The sequence below is a fragment of the Aplidium turbinatum genome, chromosome 9, assembly GCF_918807975.1.
Source record: "Aplidium turbinatum chromosome 9, kaAplTurb1.1, whole genome shotgun sequence".
NCBI lineage: Eukaryota > Metazoa > Chordata > Ascidiacea > Aplousobranchia > Polyclinidae > Aplidium > Aplidium turbinatum.
The window spans coordinates 26,216,049-26,227,123 of record NC_137480.1 but is presented as its reverse complement, the minus strand read 5'-3'; the positions used below and the strand labels follow the sequence as shown (position 1 = coordinate 26,227,123).

At 37.0% G+C, this 11,075-nt stretch overlaps 1 protein-coding gene across 1 annotated transcript; it reads left to right on the top strand.

Annotated features, from left to right (window-relative positions):
* Positions 1-4,406: 4,406 nt before the first annotated feature.
* Positions 4,407-7,790, top strand: LOC145777120 (uncharacterized). Its single transcript, XM_082588415.1, has 2 exons — positions 4,407-4,687; positions 5,391-7,790. Exons 1-2 carry the CDS (start codon positions 4,413-4,415, stop codon positions 5,506-5,508), a joined length of 393 nt encoding a protein of 130 aa, XP_082444541.1. The 5' UTR covers positions 4,407-4,412; the 3' UTR covers positions 5,509-7,790.
* Positions 7,791-11,075: the final 3,285 nt, after the last annotated feature.

The window sequence follows — 11,075 nt, the reverse complement described above, 5'->3', positions numbered from 1 at the left end:
TAAAAATGGCCGAGAATTTGGAGCCTGGTCAACTTGTAGTGGTAGGTTCTCTCCAGGACATTGGTAAACGTGGGAAGTATCAACTTGGGAGGGTGCATGAGGTAGTTCCACAAATTAGAAAAGGGAAGCCTGTGGTTCGTAGAGCTAAAGTTGCCGTCTGCAACTATGATGAGCAGGGCCTCCAAGAGCCCTGCCGGGCCCCGGTGCAGATCTTGCTGCCGGGCCCCCCAGCGCAACATGTCGCGTGATATCTCACAAATCACAAGCAAAATTTGCGATGCGCATTAATCCACAAGGCCAATGCATACATGGTGTTCCGCACAGTGTTTTTATTTTAAAACCAGACCTATTTAAAAATACTACAAAGAATACATTAGGTTAAAGTATTACCACTCCACTATTTCACAAAGAATGCAGTATTGTAGTGGTGTTTATGACTTTAAATTCACAGATACACACTAGTTATACAAAGATAAAAGGCTGTGGCTATAGTTACACTATGTAGTGTAACTATAGCCTCAATAGCGTAGCCAGATAAGGAATTCTGCTTTAATTTGAGGAAACGTTTATAGCTGTTGAAAACAAAAACTTGTATTTTGGAAAAAATGTTTAGTCATGGTCAAAGATCAAAACCCTAACCTTATTCCTAACTCTAACCCTTACCCCTTCCTAACTTTAATCCTAACTCTGGCAACACCTGATTCTAACCATGGCAAAAAGTGGGTAAAAATAGCCACTTTGAAGATAAAAATGGCAACACTATCCGGCATGGCTGATATACAAGTAGCATTGCATATGTGTGCATACTGCATACACCTTTACATTAACATACCGTACAATATCATTTGTGACCTTAAAATCAGCAGAGACTAGGAGACCAAACTTGGATGAATGCATTGCTATTGTTCATGACATTAAGAAATACCAACTTTATTTCAGGATCAATAAGCAGCTTCTTATTTTTACTCCTTTAGTTTTCTTTGCTTGTTTGAGTGAAACTGCATTCACGCATGATTGAGGGTCACTTTGTCTTCATTTCTACAGCAAGTGGTCAGGAGAAACCAAAGTTGAATATATTTCTTTTTTTAAGTCCTATCAATATAAATGCACCTACATCTATCACTATACTATGTATCGAGACCTTTACAAATACCCTGCATAGTGACAGAATGGCTGTTTTGAGTCAATATTGACACTGTTCCTGAAATTTAAGAGTAAGATTGGCTTGGCCTGGCTCGAGAAGACTGCTAAAAAATAAATAGTGAAAACAAACAAAAAGGAAAACTTCTTCGAAACAAATGTTTGTTTATATACTAATCATTAGTTTTGAAAATCAACACCTTTCTGCAGTGCTGGAAAAAGTAAGCTGCATTGCAATTAGGACACTTCTGATTCTGTCTATAGTTGAAAGAAACTGCACTTCAACAGAAGTAAAGATCTATGATTTTTACTCAAAAAATCACACTTCCACTAATCTTTTAACTTTTTTTCGAATTTTGTTAGACTGTTATGACATTTGGCCCTGCTACAAGGACAAAATTATTTTTCTGCATTGCCTCCATGAAACTTGCTTGCATTCCAATATAGCAAAATCATTCAACAAGTCCTAAAAACTCAAAAATACTGTAACTGTCTCAGGCTATATTAGACAAGTTCCATGATTTCAGTACATGTAATTAGTATCATATCCAAAACAAAAAATACTTGAGCATTTCTGTACTGAAAAAGTGACAGTAACGACTTCTTGCTAAGTATTTTAACAATATTTCAATACTTTTTACTATTTTCTGAACTCTTAAAATATCACGCTAAACAAGATTATATATACAACTAAAATTGTACCAGTTCAACATGATCAGCCTACACATAACAGTCACTGCTTGCTTGTGTCATAAATTGACAAGATGTCAGCAAATGCATAGAATACCTTCTGTATGACTGTAACCTAACCTGATCAATCAATTGCTTATTAAAACATGCCGTACACGTACCCAAATATTCACATTAAAACACCCAGACTAACACTGAAATTAAAACACTAACACTGAAATAAACTAAAATATTCATTCATACCCATGAGGGGGCCCAATCGAAATATGAAAATACCGCTAATATAAAAAAAATAGGCTATATTATGCAAAATCGACTTGAGCATGCAAATTAAAACATTTTGTCGGGCCCTTTGAACTAAAAAAATTGAAAATTTTGTAGTTTTGAAAAAGGGCATACCCATGAGGGGCCCAATCGAAATATGAAACTACCGGCAATATAAAAAACAATATTTTATGCAAAATCGACCTGAGCACGCAAATTTAAACATTTTGTCGGGCCCTTTGAACTAAAAAAACTGAAAATGCTGTAGTTTTGAAAAAGGGCATACCCATGAGGGGGCCCAATTAAAATATGAAACCACAACCGGTAATATAAAAAACAATAATTTATGCAAAATCGACCTGAGCACACAAATTTTAACATTTTGTCGGGCCCCCTGAACTCAAAACATAAAAAATTCTGTAGTTTTAAAAATGGGCATACCCATGAGGGGGCCCGATCAACATACGGAACTAATATAAAAACAATATTTTATGCAAAATCGTTGAAATCAACTTTAACGCGTTAATTTAGATATTTTGTCGGGCCCCCTTGAACTCACCGGGCCCCGGTGCATGGCACCGGTTGTCCCCCCCTCTTGTGGGCCCTGATGATGAGAGTACGGGGAAAGTGAAAGTAGACTGTGTGTTGAGGGATATTTCGTGCCTCGCCCCCGTAAAGAACACCTAAGTGTTAGGGTTTGAGCCTGGTTTTGTCTGCGGTGGCCAACACTTGTCTGAGCCCAGAACAGTCGGTTATTATCGCAACCATGGTATATAGCGTCATTTTTTGCGTGTACCTAATACCTATGGTACCAATTTCATGTATCGTCGTGTTTATTCTTATTGCTGTTCATTCTTTGCATGCCCTTTGTATTTGCGTATTAACTTAAACGTGAGTGATTCAAACAATTTGTGTATCATGTGTTTTTATTCATTGGCTCACAATTGTCGTCAATTCTTTTTTAGTTATGCCATGTCAGACTGTCATAACTAGGGGCCGCTATGTTCCAGACGGTTGTTCGCCTGGTCAAACGTCATGTAGAAACCGTTCGGGTCTACTGAATATTACGTCATGGAAATTCCTAAAACATGAGCCAAAATTGCACCATCGTCCGTAAGACTGTGTCAAACCGGTTTAAACCTGTTTCAGTTTGAGACCTGTTTGGACATGAAATATTGCGTCACGAACTGCTCTCGTGCCTTTGAGTTATCACAAATTTTTCTGATTCATTCTCGAAGTTGTTTGTTGGAAGTCGGTCGCACATTTAACTGGTTTATTTGGTGCTTGCTAGCTGGACAAATTCTCCGTCTTTTATCCAAGTAATCTGTATCGTAGTGACAGTTTTAGAGGTGTAGGCATTGCATCTCCATTTCGATAGCCGCGGGCTAATTTTATAGAAATACACTGTTTGAAAAGAAGTTCAAGTGTGTGTTTCTTCGGTCATTATATACAGACGAACGGATTCGGGAACTTTATGTTAAAATTTTCCCACGAAGAGATTATGGTTTACCGCTGTGACCAATACTACTGTGTGCAAGTAGCGTATTCATCATTAAATTGACGCTCGAAAGTGCGAGGAAAGAGTTATATCATATTCATAAGATAATGCCTAAACAACATGATATGGAAACGTTTCAGTATGCATGTTCTAAAACTATGCAATATACTACTGTGTGCAAGATCAATTATATTAGAACAGAGTTATGTCAATACTTCACGATACTGCTCATGTTACGTTTGGTTTCAGACAAATTTTTACATCTTTGACATGAAAAGTTCCGGAACAAATTTTCGTAGATACAAAATATAAAAGTTTCAACGCTATCTTGGTTCAACTGTGAATTATTAGCTGCAGTGGGTTAGAGACAGGAAATGTCCGACCCAAGCTCGGGTAAAACTTTGGAGTGCAGGAAAAGCATCCCAGACAAATGCTGAACCAAATCTAATGTTAGGAATATTAAAAATAAGTTAACAATCTTTTATGTAGCCAAAAAAGAGTCAAATTTTTCTTAACTTGACAAATGACAAGTTTAAAGTTTATCAAGTTTGGCATCATTCCAGTTTCAAGTCCAATCCAAAATTTTTGTAGTCTCTTGTCTGTATAACGATGACGTCATAAGATCTGTTTTCTATCTTCATTGCTATGATTGGTTGGTTATTCAGAAATAAAACAAATTGTTACTTGTTGCAAGTCTGTCCGGTTCTCAGTTTCTATTTTGTTCATCATTGACTCTAAGTTCTGCTTTCTACTTGTAGAAATTTCGCTTTCGTTGTTTAATGATTTGAAAAAGAATTTGAAATATTTGAGACAATCTGCCATGCGAAAAACCATCTATTCCTGCGCCGGACAACGCAACAACAACTTGAGCAAAGCAGTGAGGAACATCAATAGGCTGCTGAAGTCAGCCAACCTAGGATCCGACATGTCACCTACAAACTATCTTTGTCTTTTCAACGATGAAGAGTGTCAAGCTGGAAGATCGATCTATTGTGACGATATATCGCGACTTACCTGCAGGGGAACTTGTGGCACGTCAAAGAGGCTTAGGAGCTTCTCGCCTTACAAATTGTGCGTAAACAGAGATGATCACAGGTAAAGAAATTGTTTCTGATGTTTTTTTAAAGCATTGATCAAGCTTTAAATTTTCACTTTATTCTTTTCTTTTTGACCTTTGATGCAGTACTTCGCAAATCTATTTACAACTTTTTATGTAGATGTCAATCTTCCAAGAATTGTTACATAAATGCTCTCTGCAATTCTGACGCTCTTGTCAAATCGTCGTATTTCAAATGTGCCATTCGCAGCTTACTGGTTAACAATTCTCCGCAACAGCATTATCTGTTAACTAAGTTATTGTGAATATTCTTGAATGGTTTGTTTTTGTCTGTTTGGATGTATGGTAATTAAAATGGACTTACTGGTCTGATGCAAATAAAATGATAAAACAAATTAATGCAAAGAATACGTCAAAGAATGCAAAGAATACAGATACTTCATTTTCTTAATAAAAAAATTAATGATTAAAGTGCATTGCAATTACTTATTTCTGACATTTTTTTTATAATATTTATTTCAGTAATTAGAATGATAAAATTATGGACAATAGTCTAGTGCAATTTTTGCCAACAAGTGTAAGTCTGTATTGAACTACCACACAGAAAATGATTTTTACTAACAAATGTAATTTTTGAACTATAAAGTAGTACTTTTTTTATCAGTTATTTGATTTTCTCATTTTCTGGAAAGCTATTTTTCAAACTTACTTTTATATTTTTTCTGCTTTACTTTTTCTTAGATGTCCTCGGAACATTGTCCAAGCGAAATGCCTTTGTCGTAGATGCTATGACGGAACAATGGAAAAGCACAGTTATGTCAGCGAGGCAATAAAGGTGAATATTGACGTCATCCGTTGAATTGGACTACAAACGTGAACGAATGCCGCCATAGAAATCAGTGTTCTGTGGAGACAATTGAACTTCAAGTGGGATGCCATTGTACCATTCCAGTGATGTCACAGCATTAATGTTTTGTTTGATATACAATGATCACAACACCATCATTTTAATGATCAAGACTGCGTCGGCCATATGATCGTAATATACAAGCAATGGTGTGTGCAAGGGGGGCGGTTGAGGTTTAAACCCCAACCCTTCCTCGAGCAATATACAGTACAAACAGTGGCGTACGCAAGAAGGGGGAAGTTAACCCCCCTCCCCATTGAGCTTGATATTTGAAATTTTTGTATTGTTTTATGGCTGATCCTGGCTTTATTTAAATAAGCCATCCTTTATTTTTCTTAGTTTTTATGTAAATCAAGTTTTGTAAACACGTATTTGTGTTGTGGTACAACAATTATAGCCAAAAAGCTATGTGTGACGAAACAAAATAGAATAATTGAGTAGCTGGTATCGGATTTTTTAATTTTTCGCTTGCTTTTGTTGTTGATAAGTTTAGTGCAGCTGCTTGAAGCTAAACTGTAGGCTATTGTAGACCCAGGTTCACCACCAGCTTGAATAACCGGTCTACTTTTTGGCGATGGCTAGCCTGTTTTTAGTAGGCAACAGTTTCCACCGTTTGATTGGACATCTCCTAGGTCCTAGCATGAGCAACTTTAATGTTACGTTGAAACCTGTTTACAACAGGGTTTTGTTTCATTTTGACGTAAAATTTCTTTATCTTTATTGATTTCGAGATGTCAGCAATTTGGTTTCGTTATGCGCTGAAAAGAAATATGAAATGCCAATGCATAAAAATCGTAGGCTACAAGGTAGAATGCGACAAGACAAAAATGCGTGGGATTGCGTACAAAGTGTTTAAGATAAACTGACTACTTTCACTCAGGGGTGTTTCAAACAAGACACAACCCATTTCAAAGTTTTGTTTTGTTTGATAAATGAATGATAATTAATTCCATGGTTTGTAGAGATTGTTATCATCTTCAACCAACATTTTTCTGTCCCAAAGTAAAAGCAAAGCACTGCAACGAGTATTTTAAATTCTTTTTTGCTACAAAATACAATCTTAACGTAACTCAAATGAAAAATGTCTTCGTACTACACAGGAAAGATTGGCCAAATTATGAATTGACAGTGGATTGCATTCACGATTTACATCGAATATTTGCATTAACCAACACATTTTTAACAAAAAAATGCCCTAGCCCTAATTATCAGTAAATGACAGATGTACGTTTAGTGACCTGTTATAGGCTCACTTTCGTTTCAGCCATGAAATAAATGTTGGTTACGATTAGAATGGCCTCACAATTTTTTTTCAACCACCTCCCATGAAAAATTCCTGCGTACGCCACTGTATACAAGTCTATGTTTATTTATGTTGTGTGGTTGTGTTATCATCAAATGCTGTATTTTTCAGACGTTAAGTTAATTTTTATCTATATTAATCTGCATGACGCTTTGTGGCGACTCTGGGAGTACGATTGGGGCGATTGCTTCCCCCACGCCCCCTTCCGAACATACAGAAAAGTGACTGTATTCACAGTGTATTTCCCAGTTTGGATTACTGTAGATATACATATTATTGTAAAACATGCTGGATATACATCAGCATGTTTTATTAAAATTGTCCCCCCCCTTAGGTTATTTGCTGGATCCACCCCTGATGACACTTGTACATATTACATGACTTAGTTTGTCGTTTTGGTTAAACATCGTGTGGTGGCCCTATATCCACAAGCTCCAAAGAAACAAAAAGTGGATTTCAACTTTGTGAACACCGCTTGTTACACAACAATAATGAATGAATGCCTGATTGCTTATGCTCGTTGGCTCGTTGACGAATACAATAATGTAATTTTGGACGTATTGTTTAATTGTTTTGTCATTGTAGATCGATTGTTTACCAACTTCCAATAAAATTATTTCGGCAGTTTAACACTTAGAAGGTTGGGCTCCTTGGAGTCTTGCTCAGTTTGGGTGGGGGGGCTGTCGATTCTTCTTATGCTTTAGGAGTGATATCTCTGTTATTTTTTAAGGCACGGTTTCAAAATTTGGGATTCATTTTTTAAAATTATTCACAATGAGCATATCTGAAAATTAAAACTATATGAATTTTAGAACTGCTCATATACGTTGAAATGTTGAGGTGACTTATGACTTTTAGATTATTTTGCGATTAAAGCAATTGTAGCGTGAATTTACACATTATTTTTTGGTAGAGTAATGAAGAACATGCATTGCAATGTTGTGATTATTTTTTTTTTACATGATCTCAATTTGAATCTATATTTTTCATGCAAAATAATAACTTTTCCCACGCTCAAACATAAGGTCGCTGCTTGACTAAAAGAACAATGCTTCATCAATTACATGCAGTAATGAGATTTCTGAACGCGTGTCACACCAATTTGGATTACAAACTTGTGACCTCGGTTCTTAGAACAGCAACTTCAACGCTTTATTAACAAATGTAGACCAGCTGAAGAAGCAGGGTGGCGTTTATCAAATACTATTATGTAATCCACGAAACGAATGGAAGATCATGCGACAAAAACCGCGGTTTAAATGCAATGTATTGTAGTTGCAACAGCGTCTCTCAACGTAAGTTCAATGTGAACTCGGCTAAATACAAGGCTAGTACTAGGAGTAAGATTACCCGATAAAGTCGATGATGCTCTAAACAGAAGTCAGAAAGAAATTCAAAATAAAACAGTTACGGTTCATTAATTAACAGAACCTCACAACGCTTTCTCTGTAAATGTAATGCCTCGGGCAAAACTGGTTATTTTCTTGTGAATTCATTAAGCTCTCTAAGATTCAATCTTGACATAGCAAGCTTGACGTACTCGTATGGAATGTGCAGGGCATAAAGGCTTTTCACAGCACTGACATTGGCCACGGTTTTTTGGTAGTTTTTTTTTCTGGCTTTGGCACCTTCTCCCATAATAGCGTGTTTGCATACGTCGCATTTACGTCGTGTCGTTTGCCGCTTGGAGTTGATACAGGGGTTGTTGAAGGTTGTTTCCCTATTACTGCTTCAATCTTATGTATGGTGTGATAGTTCATGCCCTGGAGAGATCGCGACTTTATCAATGGCTTCACGAGCTCCATGGCCAGTTACCAACCGAAGTCGAAGGATTTTCGCTTGCGTGGATCAGTCCCTTCATTTAGTGCTAAAACTGTAAATGCGTTGACGCGGCAAGTATCCAAAAAATAAGTAAACGTATAGTAGTTGTCCACCGTGGGGACTTCGCCTTGCAAGTGAATGAACCCATCCTTTGGTCGATGATATCGGTGCCACCCTTTGTGAAGTCGTAAAGCTTATACAGGCCTGGCTTCTTTTTGTCGTCATCCTTGGTAATCCCCAATATAGGTTGCATGGTCGTCAACATCAACACATTCCACATGCCAGAACTCTTCGTTTTTAATACATAAGAATGTAGGCTGAGATCAGCCTCACATGTCTGCCAATACATTTTGTACGAAAATTCCTCCCTACCACTCACTTGCTTCACTTCCAGGGGTATTCCTCTACGTATAGCGTTGAGGGTTCCCACTGACGTTATATCCCTTGTCAAGCAACCACTGCGCGAGTGGTACAGAGGTGTACAAGCGGCCATACAAAATATTCCGACCTTGAAGGTCACCGTATTGTTCCAGGCTCATCACCATTCCTTTTACCACTTCTTCTGTTCCACAAACGTAAAAATGAATACACCGATGCCGTAAATGTGTATAGGAATCTGCTGGCGTTTATCGACTTGAACAGAAGGCCATATTTCGCAGGCTTGTTTGGATTATATTGCTTGAAGGCAATTTGTGTCCTCATGGGGTATAGCGTTTCGTCCAACGACAAGTAGTCACCTGGAATGACATGTTTGCCGCAGTTTTCGTTAAACATTTCGAAAACGACTCGAAATGCGGCAAACCGGTCATTCTTCCAACGTTGCGATGTAGTATTTTGGTCGTCGAAAGAAATATTCGAAAATAATACACGTGTTATTATTACATGAAAGAGAAATGAAAACTTGCAATTTTTAACACAAATAAGGAGAATTGAAGTATAATCAAGATACAAGTAAACAAATGATGCTTTTTACATCGTTTCAACGTTTGGTGACAATGATGCGATGTAAAATACAACTTTACACTTTTGGAATGTCCGTTCCTCTCCAATATCACCAAATGCATTGTGATGAATTCTTTATCAAGTGCTTGAAAATATCTTTGCAAAACAAGCGTCTATGTGCAGCAGAAAGTCTGCACAGATTTTGACGTCATGTGTAGTAACCAAGTTCATCCATTCAAAAAGTTTATTTAACGTATTGTGGTAGCCTAGCAGTGCAGACACCAGAAGAACAGAAGAGATGTTGTAAAATTGTAGATGGCTGATAAACATCTTCAACCTCTATTGAAGTTACATTCCACATTGCATGAGTTACTTTGAACCAAACCAAGTCACAAACGAATTATTTACAAAGCAACCACACATTGATGGGGGTTTGATGCTGCATTGGTCAATCATTTGTTTTCTCAATGAAATCTCGTTCGTCTTGGCTAAGTGATGTTTTAAAACGCAATAACAACGTTAAAAGAATGACATCGTAGAAAAACATAATTTACATCATCAGGAATTACTTTAAATCTGCAATATAGGGGAGACCGGGGCTAAAAGTAACAGGGGTAAGTTGTAACACTATCATTTTCTCCCCAACTAAACAGAAAAATGTATTTTTCTATTGCGCCCTCTATCAAGTGTATTGTAGCTAAGTTACAGATAAACCCTCGTTTCAATATCTCTCCGTACAGTTGAGTTATAACGAAAAGCATTTTTTGCCTACTGAAAGTAAAATTTTAGAAAAATAAACTTGTAGTTACTACGACAAGAAAAAGTAAGCTAAAGGGCTGGTCTTTTTTTTTGATATAACCATTTACTTAGGTATTTAAAAAATTAAAGGTGACCAAAAATATGTGGCATTTTATTGGTGAAATATCGAACAGTTCATGGCTAACTGCTATTGGGGCAAGATGTAACAAGAGCTGTGTTATGTTCTTTGGCAGTAAATGAGCTAGATTACTTGGTAACTGTTACAATTATGCGTAATTATAAAAGAAAAAGTGAACGTGGGAAGATTCCACCTGCTGTATTAAAACGTGCTGCTGAGGAAGCCATCACTGGAAATGAGTCTATTCGAAAAATTGCCAAAGATTACAACATATGCCATGTGACTTTGTACAGACTGGTTAAGAAAGTTAAAGGTAAACTTAACTAGCCTACCTAAGATAGCTTACTGATTGTAAGAAAAAACATTGAACACCTGTAGGCCTATGTCTTTCGAGCGTATTCGAACAGTAGACCGGGAGAAAATTGGGTCAGGTGTGAAAAGTGCCATGGTTGGTCGCATTCTCAATGTACCGAGGGATTGCCAAAGTATTATTGTCACCTTTGTGAGGAGTAAAGGAAAAATGTGAATTTTTGAAATGCCTGTTATATTGTGTGCAGTTTTGCTTCAGTGTGTACC